Consider the following 14629-nt stretch of genomic DNA (forward strand, 5'->3'; position numbering starts at 1 on the left):
GAACAGTCAGTCACTGCTTACCTGAAAGTTCTATGTGGACTTTGCCAAGGAGTGGGAACCTTGTTAGCAAAAACAAATAAACCCAAGAGATGGCTCAAATGTTTGAGAGGACGCACATTGTCCCCAGAAATTCTGGGACTCAGGTCCTGGCTGCTCCAGTTCTAAACAGTCTCCTTCCCAATGAAAATGTTCAGTCCCAGAACACAATAAGAACCACCCAGAAGGCCCTGAGGTCAGAAATCCTATTTTCTTATATAAATGATGCTCTGTTCCCAGAACAGCAACAAAAGCCTGTGTCATCTTCTCCAATACGGACACTGTGACCAGGTGTGAACAGAATGATGGGAAATGCCATCATTTAGAGAATTCTCCAGAAAAGAACTGAAGGAAAAGCCAAGAGGAGGCTCAGAAAGCTATAGTATAGCACTTAATGCCAAAAGGTCTTAAATGACACCTTTTTGTACAAACGCCACCGACCATGACCTCTGATTTATTGCACTGCCCAGATAGCACAATAAATAACATCTTAGTGGCTAGGCTGAATAACGGGTACCTGCCAATCACACAGCTGAACACAGCCCAGCTCTGTGGTGCAGAAAAGGTTACTTGCTTGAAATTTCCAGTGTCCCATAAAAGAGCAGAACTTGTGGGTTCCTCTAGTTGCTGACACACATGTGCACATATACACAAACACCTGGAATTCATTTCTACGTGGTGGGTTTTGGCTTGTTTGGAAGGGAGCAGTAGATTTTTCTAAATACGATACTTTGTTCTTGGGATAGTCCCCATCTTCAGGGTTTCTTAGCTGTACTCTGAGCCCTCCTCCCCACTGCTCCTCTTGACATGCCTCAGGCTTTGTAGATAACTACTCCTAGCCTCGTGGTTTATTCCCACCAACATCTAGGAAGCAGGCTGCACACTGTGGGTTGATCCTCTCGCCTTGAAAATCCGTCTTCAGAAGCCGCAGAAGCCTGCCTGAACCTTTCAAACGGAGGCATCCCCTGCCCTTTACCTGCGGGGACCTGGAGGGAGTCGGCATTTTAATTTTATTCCATAACCTCTAAATATGTGGAAATGGAAACCCCGAGGTGGGCTCTGAAAAAAACAAAGTCAAAATCTACCTTTGCAGTTCCCCTCGATGTGAATGTTTTCCTTTAGCAAGCACTCGCCAGCTTACACAGTCTACTCTGCCACAGGCTATAATTTCCCTACTTATCTCAGCCTACTTGAAATGGAAAATAACTTAGAGATACAAGAATCTGATATTAAACTTATAATAAGTATTATCTTACTGGGAGGCGGGAAGCCAGTGACAGTAAAAATATCCAGACTTCTCTGTGTCTGTCTTTCCATGGAAGGCAAGTCAAATTCTTAAGTCTGTATTTCAATCTTCAAAGAAAGACAGACAGATAGGCAAGCTGGGGAGCTAGCTCAGTCAGAAAAGTAGTGTCTGCATATGAAGACTAAAGTTTTCTTCCCCGGAACCTACGTAAAAAAGCTGGACATGGTGAGGCGCACTGTAAGCTCGGTGCTGGAGAGACAGAGCCAGCTAGACTGTGGGGCTCACTGGCTATCCAGTCCAGCTGAATCAGCAAGTTTCAGACCATGAGAGATACTGCCTCAAAAAGCAATCCCGAGGAATGGTACCCCAATTCCATCTCTGGCATCCACACACCCACGCATGCACATACATGAATATGCACACACAATTAGAGGGAAGAAACAATAATACAATTGGAGGATTTGGATTTTGCAGAGAATCAAAATTAAAACAGGCTTGGCAAAAAAAAAAAAAATTACCTGTAATAGCTAGCCTTTGGGAAGTTGAAGCAAAACAATCGCTTCAAATTCAAGGCCAGCCTGCTCAATGTGACAAGAATTAGGCCAGCCTGAGCTACATAGCAACACCTCATCTCAAAAGGGGGGGGGAGGGGATGAAGAAAAAAAAGAAATTAAGATTAGAGCCAGGGTGGCTAACAAAATCCTTCCTATCTGTTGAGATATTTTCCCAACCAAATTGATGATTTATTTTGCGTGTGTGTGCGTGTGTGTGTGTGTGTGTGTGTGTGTGTAGGCCAGAAGACAGTTGGTAGCAATCAGTTCTCTCCTTCAAGCACATAGGTCCCAGGCAGTGAACTCAGGTCACCAAACTTGGCACAAGCACATTTACACAATAAGCCACTTGGCCAGCCCTGGTTCGTTTCTCTAAAATGACTTCGATCAGAAACATCTCCCTTCACTTTCCCTCACACGCAGGTGGCAGTCCAGAAGGAAAAGAAAGAATTATTCTGCGTGTCCATCTCTGAGGAGACAGGCTCTGCCTACCTGTGGTGGTGCACTCATAGTCGAAGCTGGTCACATCGTTGAGCTTCTTCTCCTGGTACTCTGGTGGCCCGATGCACAGCACATCAGACACAGTGGAATTCGTCATCTTCAGCCATAGATACAACCATTTGGCTTTGCAGTCACATTCAAACTTATTACCCCTTAAATCTCTGGAATACAAAGCACAAATACACACACGAGGAAGCAGACGCGTTTGATGTGTTTTGGTGGTAACATGAAACGGTGGGGGTTTTCAAAGCCTGATACATCTAAAACAATCCAATTACGGAATTTCTTTAAAATTACTGTGTTTCATGCATCTTATTTCTTGTATTTATTGTTATCTTTATTGAGTGTTCCTTGCTGCGCGATTTGAATGGAACGGCATACAGACGGTTCTCAAAGATGAGACAGCATCCCTCTTAAAATTATCTCAGTGCAATGGTGGAGGTTGGAAGGGATGGGAGAAGGTCCCAATATAGGTTCCCATAGACAAAAACAGGAGGTAATAGGAAGACAGTGTTCATAAACAAAACTGGATCATTCCAGGTCTTATCAAACAGAATCCGGAACAAAGTGCTACAGTCACAAGGCTTCTAGTGAAACTTGAGAAGGCAAAGCAGATGGAAAGACTGCTCGGGGACCACATATCCAGCAAGCCTAACTTACCATCGGACACAGGGCACGGTAGCTAATGGCTGGATTCAACACAAGGCAATACATATGCTGTTCCTCCGTGGGCGCTACTCTGTGAGAGTATTACTTAGTCAAGAGCAAAGGGATCTGAAAGACAATTGACTAGGGCCTGGAACCAGTATACACAAACCTAATCTGCATGACTTACAGTTCAATCAGAGAATCGAGATCACTAAAGACGTCCCTTGGAAGTGCTTTGATGTGGTTGTTGGCCAAAGAACTAGAAAAAGAAAGTCACATTTTAAAGTGGTTACCACTTTCCTGCCAGTCATTCTGAAGTCCCTTTAAGAACATCTAATGATTCATGGAGAGCTCTGAGGCTCTGCATCAAAACATGGTGCAATTCATGGCTTTGATCAACACCCAGAGAAAGATACAAGTTCCATTACACCAGACAATTGGATTCTAATGTAACCTCTTTTTTTTAGGTTTATTTATTTATTTATGAGCACTTTATTAAGCTCTATGCAAAGCTATTAAACTACAGAAGGCTTCTCTGGTTCTTGGAATAAAAGCCAAAGTCCTAGGCCTCGCGGAGCAACAAAATACCTTTAATTCCAACCCTTGGGAGGCAGAGGCAGGTGGATCTCTGTGAGCTTGAGGCCAGCCTAGTGTCTATAGTGAGTTTCAGGCCAGCCAGTCCTAGACAGTGAGATCCTGTCTTGAAAAAAGGGAGGGGGGGAAGGGGAGAAATGCCAAGGTTTCATTTCAAGGTATGTAGACCTCTCTATAGTTTAGGAACCTCCCCCATTAGGTGAGACTCCACTACCCACTACTCCAACCCAGCCATAACTCTGTCATGGTTCCTTGGACTCCACTGGAAGACGGTCATTATTTTTAATTATTTGTTTGCTTCTTGACTGGGTACCTTCCCGACACAAAAGCAACAGAGACTGCTGTCTGTCCATGGTTTTCCCTCACCCCCTGGACAGTGCCTTGAGCTCAGCAAGCTGGGAAACTTGGCTGGTAAAGACAGATGTGCTACTGTGGGAATGAATGAAGCATCAGTAGGAGACTAACAATGGAAGATGTACGAGCTTTACCTAAGAAGTTCTCTTACGGTCATCAAAGCATACTTGGTCATCTGTGTTTCTCAAATGGACGCAGCAAACACTCTTTCCCATGAAGACACTCCACACTAACACGCTAGAATAGCGTAAGATCTCGGGGAAGCCGCATGTTTCGTGAATAACTGGCTGTGAGCAGCTTCATCTTCTCATCAACCAAGGCTGATGAGAAATCAATTCCCTGTTCCTCCTTAGTGTTGAAGAGGTTACTGAGCCGCCAGCCCACACCCACCCCCAGCTACAGCAACTATTAGGAAGAGAACCAGCTCCTGTTGATTCAGGATTCTGTAGTGCCCTGCCGCCAGTCAGCCGAGGATGGATGCCCACAGTGCCGTGTCCTTGAGGGAAGATGTTGAGTATGGAAACAATGTACATCAAGTCTATGCTTTCCCCAGACACCACACAGGAATGCAAATTGGTAGAGAAATGGATACTTTCTTCTAGAGTTTTCTTCTACTCGTGAGTATAAACAGCAACATGTTTAAACGATAAACATGCAGGTAGTTTATAAAACAGTGAGTCATTCCTGGTCATAGCACGGTCATGGCCCATCCCGGAATGATTGGTAAATAAACGAGCACTTCTTCTACCAGTCAGCGGGGTGTAGTAGAAAGTTTAAGCTCCTTTTTACTCCGAATATTCTTCCTTCAAATACCGACTGAGAATGGGAGGCCAACGGTTCCTAATTATTCCTCTTCCCACTCAGGCAGCCATACATGGATCAGAATACCGTTTCATGTGCTGTTTTACCTTGCCTTTCTTGATGAGGTACTTGCACAGTTTTTGATGTGTTGGGAAATAAGCTGATTATGTAATCACACTGACCATACACTGGGGTAACTTTTGCAAACTTTAGAAAGGGTGGGGTGTTTGTTTTGATATGGAAAGCAAAGCAAAAAAAAAACCCACTTTATCTAAATATCAGTTAATGATTCAGCTAAAACTGTGGTTACCTGGAAGCTATCGCACTGAAGTGGTAATAATAAAATTAGAAACGACATGACCAAAGCAAGCGAGAAAACAAACAAGAATATCTAGCAACTGTTCCAAGGTTGCAATTTAGGTTTTAGAAGTCAGCCCTATATTCTACTCTGCCCATGCTGAGAGGTTAACATTAACATCCTCCGTTCAGTTTCATTTAGTCTACGAACACATAGCACTTACTTCATTTCTCAAACTATTTAATAGCTTACCGTCCCCTGGGTTCTATAAGACCGCTGGAAAACAAATGTCCTGGATTTTAGTTACAGATTGGCACTGCTCCCTCTATGCTTTGGAACCCGGCTCTTGTTTTAATATGAACGCGAGTATTCAAATGTCTGGAAAGTTCATAAAAGGCCAACACCAAACATCTCGTTTAAATGAGAAGACTTGGGGTAGTGACTTCCCTAAGGAAGTGAGTGAAGTTTGGAGCTGAAGCTTTCTCTGTGTGTGACGTTTAAAGGCAAGATAAAGGAAGTTCCCTCTATAAAGCAATGTGTGAGCTCTGCCTGTAGCCTGTGCCTAATATCAATGGCCGTCCTTCCCAACTTTTGGGATCCACATTTATCTGCTCCAGCTGTTCCTTGCCAGACAGCCATACCTATCCTTTCGGCAGTTTCTGTCTGGATACTCAACTGGCCAAGAAAATTTATCAATCCAGAGAGAAAGCCAAGATTTTTTTGGACTGGAAGGATGGAATTGGTATTGTCATTGAGGAGGAAGAGGAAAATGATGATGACGATGATGATGATGGTGATGGTGGTGGTGATGGTTATGGTGAGGATGGTGAGGATGACGATGATGGTGATGATGATGATGATGATGGTGATGATGATGATGATGATGGTGATGGTGATGATGATGATGATGGTGATGATGATGATGATGATGGTGATGATGATGGTGAGGATGGTGAGGATGGTGATGGTGATGATGATGATGATGATGCCAGTCATATCCTTGGCATTTACTGGGGGGAATGGGGCTTCTGTTTTTACAGCCAAACATCATAAACCTATTATGTATATCAGCCATCAACAGTCAGTATAATCATCATTATCTCAAGAATGAGGAAACTAAGGGTCGGAAAAGCCAGGTAATATCAGTAAGTGATGACCTGGAGTTTTGAACCCAAGCCTGAAACCTCAGTCCATGAGCAGTAAGGGCTCTGGCCTACAGCTTGACTCTGAGAGATGCCTGCACTTCCAAAGAAAGACAGAAACCCTAGAACACAGCAGAACACAATCCTCCTCCATGCACTGTGTTGTCAAGAAAGCTTCAATTTCTCCTGGCTGCTCCCTCTCCCCTACCTCTCCAGCCTTCAGCTCAGGTAGGGCTTCTGCTTGGTGGCCCCAGAACCCAGGTTCACTGGGCCCACTGGCAGATGCCTTCACCAAAATCAGTGTGGCTAAATGGGAAGACTCTTAAGTGACCACGTCCCTACAGTATGGTCAGGGTGACACTCAAAGGCGCCACCATCCCTGCCCAGCAGCCAGAGGCAGCGCCCTCCAGTTTCCTCAGCTGTCTTTTTAATCACAGGCGGATGACTATGGATATAGGACCCATCATCTTCCTCAGACAAAATCCTTCTACTATGCAAATGGAGCCCAAGTCTCGGCTACTAAATGACTCCTACATGACAATGTCCGGTTTTACATTTTCACAAACATAGCCATTCTTTTTTTCCAATCTTATTCATTTTTCGAAGTGTGTGTGCTTGTTTCATTCCGATATGCAGATCAATTCAGATCAATTCTTTTTCCCGCTTTGGTCTCTGGCAAGCCAGTAACGAATCAGAGATCTTAGCTGAAACTACAGATCAACCTAACGTAACAGAAAAAACAACTTTCATCTAATGGGAGGGCACTTGATGACTCTGTGCCACTTTACCCTCTATCTGATGTCCTTCGCCGAGTAACGTAAGTCTCAGCTCCCAATTCTGCAGAATAGGAACTCACAGATGATCATAAAACACAGAGAAGATCATAAAACACAGAGAAGGGCACCTGGCACCTTGCACCAAATGAGTATAAGAACCTTGCCTCCATCCCACTTCCTCCATGATCACAAGACCCTCACAGCACTGAGGGGCTCTCCCTTCACATGGAGTCACATGGGTTCCCACGGTGACACAGGATGGCGGAGACCAATGTGCAGTTGGTCATCACAGTAAGTGTTGTCTGACAGCATAGGAACCTCTTGGGTGATCCGGAAATGGGTTTCCTTTGAGAGATATTGTAAATATGGAAACATCAAGGGAAACCAATACAGCGTGTGTGCGTGCGTGTGTGTGTGTGTGTGTGTGTGTGTGTGTGTGTGTGTGTGTTTGCACATGCATGTGTGCACATGTGACCACAGGAGCCGTCCACCCTATTTTTTGAGACAGAGTTTCTCCCTGGGACCTGGGGTTCACTGCTTAGGAGAGGTTGGCTGGTCAGCAAGCCCCAGGGATCCTCCTGCCTCTGTTTCTCCAGCACTGAGGTAACAAGTATGCACCATAATGTCCGCCTTTTTCCATGGGCTAGGGGGATCCAACCATGGGCCTCACGTTTGCACGGCCAGCATTTTACAGACTGAGTCATGCCCCCAGAACAGAGCCCAGAGAACTTACAGGTGAGTCAGATCACGGAGGCCCCGAAAGGCATTTCTCGAAATGGTTTCTATTTTGTTCCCTTCAATGAACCTAAGGAGAGAAACAACATAATATAACCAAATTCCCTCTCCTTAATAACCCCAACAGATGACCTACTGTGCTTTGGCAGTGACATCGGAAAGCACTCAAGAAGTATAGAAACTCCCACGTTAGTAGCAAGCTGCGCTAAACTCCATGAGGGAGCCGGCCGTGTGAACAAGAACACATGCGTGCCAGCTTCTCCACTCCCTCCAGATCAGCATAGATGTCTCCAAATTCAGAGCTGGCACCAGAACGGATAGCATCTTGGGTGTGAGGAAGGAAGAGGCATGTACCTGCACAGAGGCCAGAAAGTCTCCCATCTCTGCGACACTGGAAAGCTTCCAGGCACTTTCCCCACTCCTCTTACATTGCCCTGTGCCCGGCTAACCATATACTTTTGCTAATACCCTAGTCCCTAGAAGGAGCCCCATTGTTTTACATCTCTGCATTTTAGTTTTCACCAGGAAGAGTTCCATTACACATGGTTTCCAGCAAGCTTGAGCTCACCCTGTCCTACACAGCCTCATCCCTAGGCAAACGGTGACAAGGCAGGGATGTTCCCGAGCTCTGACCGATGCTAGAAAGCAGAAAGGACAGTACAGGGAGCCGTGCTGACTTTCTTTGAGCTGAGATGGTACAGGGCTTGCGCGGGGACGATGACACTCGGGATACGACAAGAATACACTGCGGCTGTTCCCAGGGGCCAAAAGGCTAAGTCAAATGCTAGCAGGTCGTTGACGAGATGGTCCAAGGGGAAGGCTTTGCCACGTCTGCGGCACAACTGACAAGTTAATTCTCCCAGAGAGAACTCTCCGATGCCTGTTTTTTAAAAACTCTGATGTCTGTTCAGCACTAGACTTTAGCATTCCCGAGAAGCTAACTTTCTCCCTGAAGCCCTGGGTGGCACATGAACCCCCCCACCACAAAAATTCCCAGGTACCCCACAGCTATCCATGGATTTTTGGCAGACCCCGGGGCTTCACCCCTTCAGCTGCGACACTCTTTCCACATCAAATACATGCCAAAATACTGGATTATGAGCGGGTTCTCTGGAGAAAGAATTCCTGGTGAGACCTTGTTCCCGGAGACTTCACATCAGCAGAGAGCTCTTCCTACCTGGGACGTGTCTAGAATGTCAACGTCTACCTGTTCACCTCAGATAAGACAGCAGGTTTTGCAAATCCTTTGAATGCTAAACAAGGAAATCCCAACTGATAGCAGGATTAGCATTATTACAGACTCGCCCAACACAAGGCTGGGACAACTTAAGGGGGAAGGGAAAGACTCCAATGGGACAAATGCTGAAATAAGAACCACAGCTAAGTTCGCTGCTAGAAGGGGAAGCGTGTGTCTGAAGGGGGGAATAACCCCCTCTCCTGTTTTTCTGTTGTTTATGCTTTGGTTTGGGTTTTCATTTTTAGGTAAAGGAAAGGAAAATCTAATCAGACCCTCAGCAGAACTCACAGGAGATAGAACGAACGGGATATGGGACAGCTGGATACAAACCAGGCAGTTTACCCTCAAATAGGGAAACTTTGTTTAAAAATAAGTAGCCCTGAGAACCATCCAGCTCTATTTCTGGCCCATCAGCAAATCCATGCCTAGTTATGGAGGTAAAAATACCCAACACAATTTCCAGCCGTACTTACTACATGACAAATTAAATGTCAGCCGAGAATGAATGAGCCAGCGCCTCCCTCCTGAGCTTTGTCCCCAGCCTCCTCCTGCCCCCACGCTGGGAAGAAAATCAACTCACAGGCCAGTGCTGGCAAGAGAATGGCACTTTCTGCACCCCATCCCCTCCACAGGACACAACTCAGAAAGCCCTTGGAGGTACCAAACTCTCAGCAACACTTACAGGTATTCAAGATGAAAGAGGCCAGCAAAGGCATCGTCGCGGATCACCGTGAATGAGTTAGAATTCAGCAGTCTGAAAACAAGACAGGCTTTAGTCGAGACAAAAAGGGCAAGTCGTGTGGCGAAGCCATTTTTCTTAGGTGCTGATCCATGGGCAAATGAAGGCTCTTCTCAGCGTAAGGACAACCCGTTAGGTTCCCAGCTGTCCTCACCATTGTGACGGGGGACAGTGAGGAAGGGATCCCTTGCTCTCTGAATTTTCTGCTATCTCCAGTACAACCTTTCTGCCCCCATCTTGGAAACTGAATCCTGGGAAATATGAACTGGTGAGCATTATTCAAAAACAGTTTTCTGCTAGGCACAACTGAATAGCCAATGAATTCTTCATGATGCACAAGAAACCGTGGAATCACAGACGTATGAGGATCTAATCCAATTGTATTCTAGAGAAATTTGAGCCCAAAGAAGACAAGAGGGTTGACCAAAGTCACACAGTGGGGACAAAAAAGCAAAAACCCATTCTACCATGCTAGACATTCTCAACAGAAATAATCATTCTTAAAAGGTTAAGAACTCTCTAGAAGATTATCACTATGTAGTTTTCTATTTGAGTAGCCAGGTAAATACTTTTTATAAATATTTATAGAGACCACCTAATTTTATTTAGCCAAATAATAGGTAGGCTATACTATTCCAAAAGAATTGAGAGTTAAAGTTGTGATTTGTTTATGTATTTATTTATTATATAGGTGTACGGCATGTCTGCAGGCACACATGTGCCGCGACACATATGTAAGGTCAGAGGATAATCTGAGGAGTCGCTTTTTCCCCTCCACCATACAGGACCCAGGGATCAAACTCAGGTCATTAGGCTTGGCGGCAGACACCTTTGCCTACGGAGTCACCTTGTTGGCATATGAACCGAGATTTTAAGTGGTGAGTTTGATGTAATAGTAGGTGTAAAACACACCAAGAAGAGAACTATCAATGGCAATTTACTAAGGATGGGTAGTGATTTGCCCCTCTGTCTTTTTCTATAGCGCATTGCCTGCTGTAGTTACAGGCTCATTGAGTCCAAGAAATAGGTGAGCATCTGTGTCATGTACTCACAACTGCCTGCTGATTTCCTGTCTTGTTTATGTGATGCTAAGGATGGAACTTTGTATGGTAGACAAATGCTCTACCACTGAGCTACATACCCTCCATACACACACCCCCAGCCTAGGGAATTACATTCAAAAGTGACTTGGGGACATTTATTGTCATTATCAAACATCAACTGACTTGGGTTACAGGGTCCTCATGTTCTAGCACTCGTCACGGTGACTTAGGCATGGTTCACTAAGAGGAGCCGGGGCAAATGTAGCTTTGGGCTTCGCGCTTGGATCCTCACTCCATGGATCAAGGCAAGGTATTTCCATGTTCTGAGCATCCATTTCTTCATCTCTCAGACTGGAAAACCAAAGTACCTTTCCCGAAGAGATGCCATGCCAGTGAGGTAGAAGCATGCACACCTGCAATGCCCAGTATGCTGCCTGCCTGCAGGTATGCGAGACAAACTGGAAATGCTCTTCAAAGAGTTCTATCGAGGTTTTCAAAGATAAATTTCCTTAGAGGTGAGATGTTTGGGGAAACTATTCATTGAGGTGAAACTCTGGTTATGGCCAATGCAGCCTCCCTTAGTTGCCTGATCTCTGAGTGGGATGTACCACAAAGCCTGGAGAAGTTGGTGGAAAGTCAGGTGAGAAAGCGGAGCAGGATGGTGGTTCAATGTGGAGTCAGCAGGGGAGACTCTAGCTGTTGTATTACAGGAAGACGAGACCACCCTTCAAGAACCACACTTTGGGGACCCCATTTTGCAGAGAATATTCCATACTCACAGCAGCTGCAGGGAAGGCAGATGGGAAAACATCCGGTCCTTGATTTCCAAAAAGGTTCCATTGACTAGGCTCCTACAGGGCAAGAGAAGGGCAGAGGGATGCCCAGGTTGCTTTCAGGAAATGCCAACCCAAGTTTGCAGTTGGCCTCATCCTCCCCCTGAGCTTCACCCTATTCCTCCCTGGGATGAAGCTACACGTGTTTGGCCATCATCTCCCCAGGAAACAAGCTGACGAGAGGCAAGCTGCCTCCAGTGCACTCAATCAATAGGGAGACTCCTCGGGCTAACAGAATCCTTGGTCTGGCTCCTTGCACAGACACTGTCAGCTCAAAATAATCCTCTAGCTTCCTTCATTTCACCCCAGGAGGCCCCTGCTGAAGGTGGGTAATTACTTCACCTTTGCCCAAGGTTCTGTTTGTGCAGACACAAAGTTAATGTTGGCCCACGGAACTCCGGGGTAGGATTAAGTATCCCCCTCAGAAGCATGCGTCTCAGGAAGACACTCAGAGCACTTCTGATTAAATGCACTGTGAAAGCCTGGGGGGGGGGGGGGGGCTTAGAGACACCTGAACTTGCCCAAGATGGAAGAGGCAACGCCATCTGCCAGATAAATAGTCAACTCCAGGAAGAAGCCTGGTTGCTTCGGCCTCAGGGTCTCCTGCCCTTTCTGGCCACAGCAGGGCTTCCATACGCTATTGGAGTTAACATGCAGAACTCTTCGGCTTTGGTCATATCCCAAAAGCTTAACAAGAGAAATGTTAGAATCCCCCACGTGATCTAATTTATCAATAGTATGAGTCAAATAGGCCTGCTGTTCCCCACAGCTTACTCTCCCAACTTTTTACAAATGTAAACAGGACCCAGGACCTATCCATCCCTGGCCGGTGATGATGTTTTGCTTTGGAAACAAGGCACGGGAATGATGACACGCAGGAAAAAGCACAAGCAATGTTATCCCCAGGACTCCCTCACCCTCAGGATTCCCTCCTCTACAACTGTGCGTGGGGGGGGTGGGTGCCCCCAGCACCTTACCCTGGAACAATGGGCTGTCCTAGCAGGACATGTCCCAGTAATAAGGTAACCCCCTAAGGTCCCTTCCATAGTAACATTTTGTCAGTGTGATTGTGTGAGACCAGTTGAAGTCACTTAGCAAGTGGACAGAGGACCCCTTCTGATTAATTCTGTCCGTGCTGGTAATATAATCTCCTGTGGAGAAAGGTGGAAAAAAGAGAGGCCCTCTTGAACTCAAGGCAAGAAGTCGGGTGGCTTCCTATCCTAGAGGTTCAGCTGGACGCCTCATTATCCCAAGGTACTTGGAAGCCCTCTGGGTTTCCCCTCTTTGAAGCCACGTGGAGCACCCCTCCTTTGCCCACGCCAGCCTCTTCCCAATCTGCAGTGTGGAGAGGTCCGGAGGGTGGCTGCCATGAGGCCTCACCCATTCCTAGTTAGTCCACTCAATCCGGGCACATTCAGCTACCCTCCAGTCACGCACACACCCACCCAGCAGCACAACAGAACCACTCAAAACTTTAAGGCACCCCCAACGATCATCCCGGGGCGCGAAATACAGGCTGTGAACTCTGGTGCAAAGACCCTACCCCACTGTGGGCCCTGGGTCTGCAGTAACATCAGCTCCCCCAGGTAGATCTAATGCAGGTGGCCACGGGCCACAATGAGAAACTGTCACGCGGACCTATCTGGATTCCCGCACTCTGTTGTTCTGACTCCCCTAGCCTCCCCGCGGCACAGACTCCACCCACGTCCCGTAGTGCGCCCCCAACCCAAACGCAAAGAAAGAAATTAGGGAGCAGGGTCAGGTGGCGTTGCCCCAGCACCAGCCGCAACTCCGTGGTGGCGGCCGGCACAGGGCAGGGCGGGGCGGGGATGGAGGGGTCCCACTCACAGGGAGCTGATGTCGCCAGGCACGATCCTGGGCACCCAGGAGGAACCCACGCAGATGATGGACTCCTTGGTACAGCTGCAAGTGGCGGGGCAGCGCGCCAACCGCCTCACCTGCGCGCTCGGCGGGATGAGGCACGCGGCGCTCAGCAGCAGCAGCCCCAGCGCCCCGCCGCCTCTCCGCAGCGCCATGCCAGGACCCCCGGTACCCGCTCGGGCCAGGACCCCTGCTGCCGCCACCGCCCCGCGCCGCGCGCTCCGACCCGGCGCCGCTGCAGACGCGGGTGCCGCTTTCCGATCGGCCGCCGGCGCTGCTGGCGAGGACGCGGGCGCCGCGGGTGTGGGAGGCCGAGCCGCAGCCGAGCAGCATGCTGGCCGCCACCCCCACTCGGCGCCCCCCCACCCGCGCCCGGGCTGCTGGGCGGCCGCCGCGCCCGCCTCACCCGCGCTGGCCTGACATCAGCACCCGCGCCCGCCGCGGGCCCGAACCAATGAATAATGCACGCGGGGGCCCGCCCCGCGGGGGAGGGGGAGGGAAAAGTTGGATGACCTTGGGGGAGGGGCCGACCGAAGCTCAGACCCCCTGGGATCCCGGCTGAGCTTAGCCGGAGCCGGGACCCGCAATCCTTCTGCGGGCTGCAAAGAATTTCAGGGACACTGGACTCCTTTCTGCGGAGTCAAAATGTGAGCTTCCATCCCCGCAAAAAAATAAATAATTTTTTAAAAAGTAGAAGCAGTAACGACAGGAGGTTCCATACCTCCCAGAAAAGTAGGGGTGGGGAGAACTAGCTTGAGCTGGGAGAGGGGTCTCTGCCCTGAGAGTTCGGAAGAGGCCAGACCTTTGAGCATCATCCTTCATTGATCTTGAAGAGGACCTAAGTGAATGTGACAAAGGGGTTTGGCTGGGCCGCCTTGGCCGGCCAACCATGTGACTGTGGGGTTTGAGTCGCCACTGCACCTGAGCTCACTGAAGCCAGTCGCTTTCCATTGCCCATGGAAAGTAGAATCGCAAAAACAGCTACAGCATCTCCTGCCATACTGGGCCTTGCAAAAAAAGATCCTGTAAAAACTTTCCCCTGGCTCAGCACAGTAACCTACACCCCATCCCCTGATAGGAACAGATTTACAGATTGTAAAGACAGACCGGAGTCTGACTCAGCAAGCCCTGCGCCTTTCATCTCTAACCCTTAGCAGTTCCTATCTGCTATCCCACCCTCCAGAATTTTCCCATGAGAAAGCTGAAGCCCAGAA

At 47.9% G+C, this 14629-nt stretch overlaps 1 protein-coding gene across 1 annotated transcript in view; it reads right to left on the minus strand.

The window, feature by feature from the left end:
* The window catches only part of Lgi2 (leucine rich repeat LGI family member 2), a 29997-nt gene extending 16028 nt beyond the window's left edge, over positions 1-13969 (minus strand). Inside the window, exons 1-6 of the mRNA XM_041643772.1 lie at positions 13383-13969; positions 11481-11552; positions 9602-9673; positions 7681-7752; positions 3170-3241; positions 2326-2495 (exon numbers count right to left, since the gene is read on the minus strand). Of these exons, the coding sequence (XP_041499706.1) occupies positions 2326-2495; positions 3170-3241; positions 7681-7752; positions 9602-9673; positions 11481-11552; positions 13383-13570 (646 nt within the window). The 5' untranslated portion in view covers positions 13571-13969. The remainder of the gene's footprint in view (positions 1-2325; positions 2496-3169; positions 3242-7680; positions 7753-9601; positions 9674-11480; positions 11553-13382) is intronic.
* Positions 13970-14629: the final 660 nt, after the last annotated feature.

The sequence above is a fragment of the Microtus oregoni genome, unplaced genomic scaffold, assembly GCF_018167655.1.
Source record: "Microtus oregoni isolate MIOR12 unplaced genomic scaffold, Mior012 000090F_ref0000504, whole genome shotgun sequence".
Lineage (NCBI taxonomy): Eukaryota > Metazoa > Chordata > Mammalia > Rodentia > Cricetidae > Microtus > Microtus oregoni.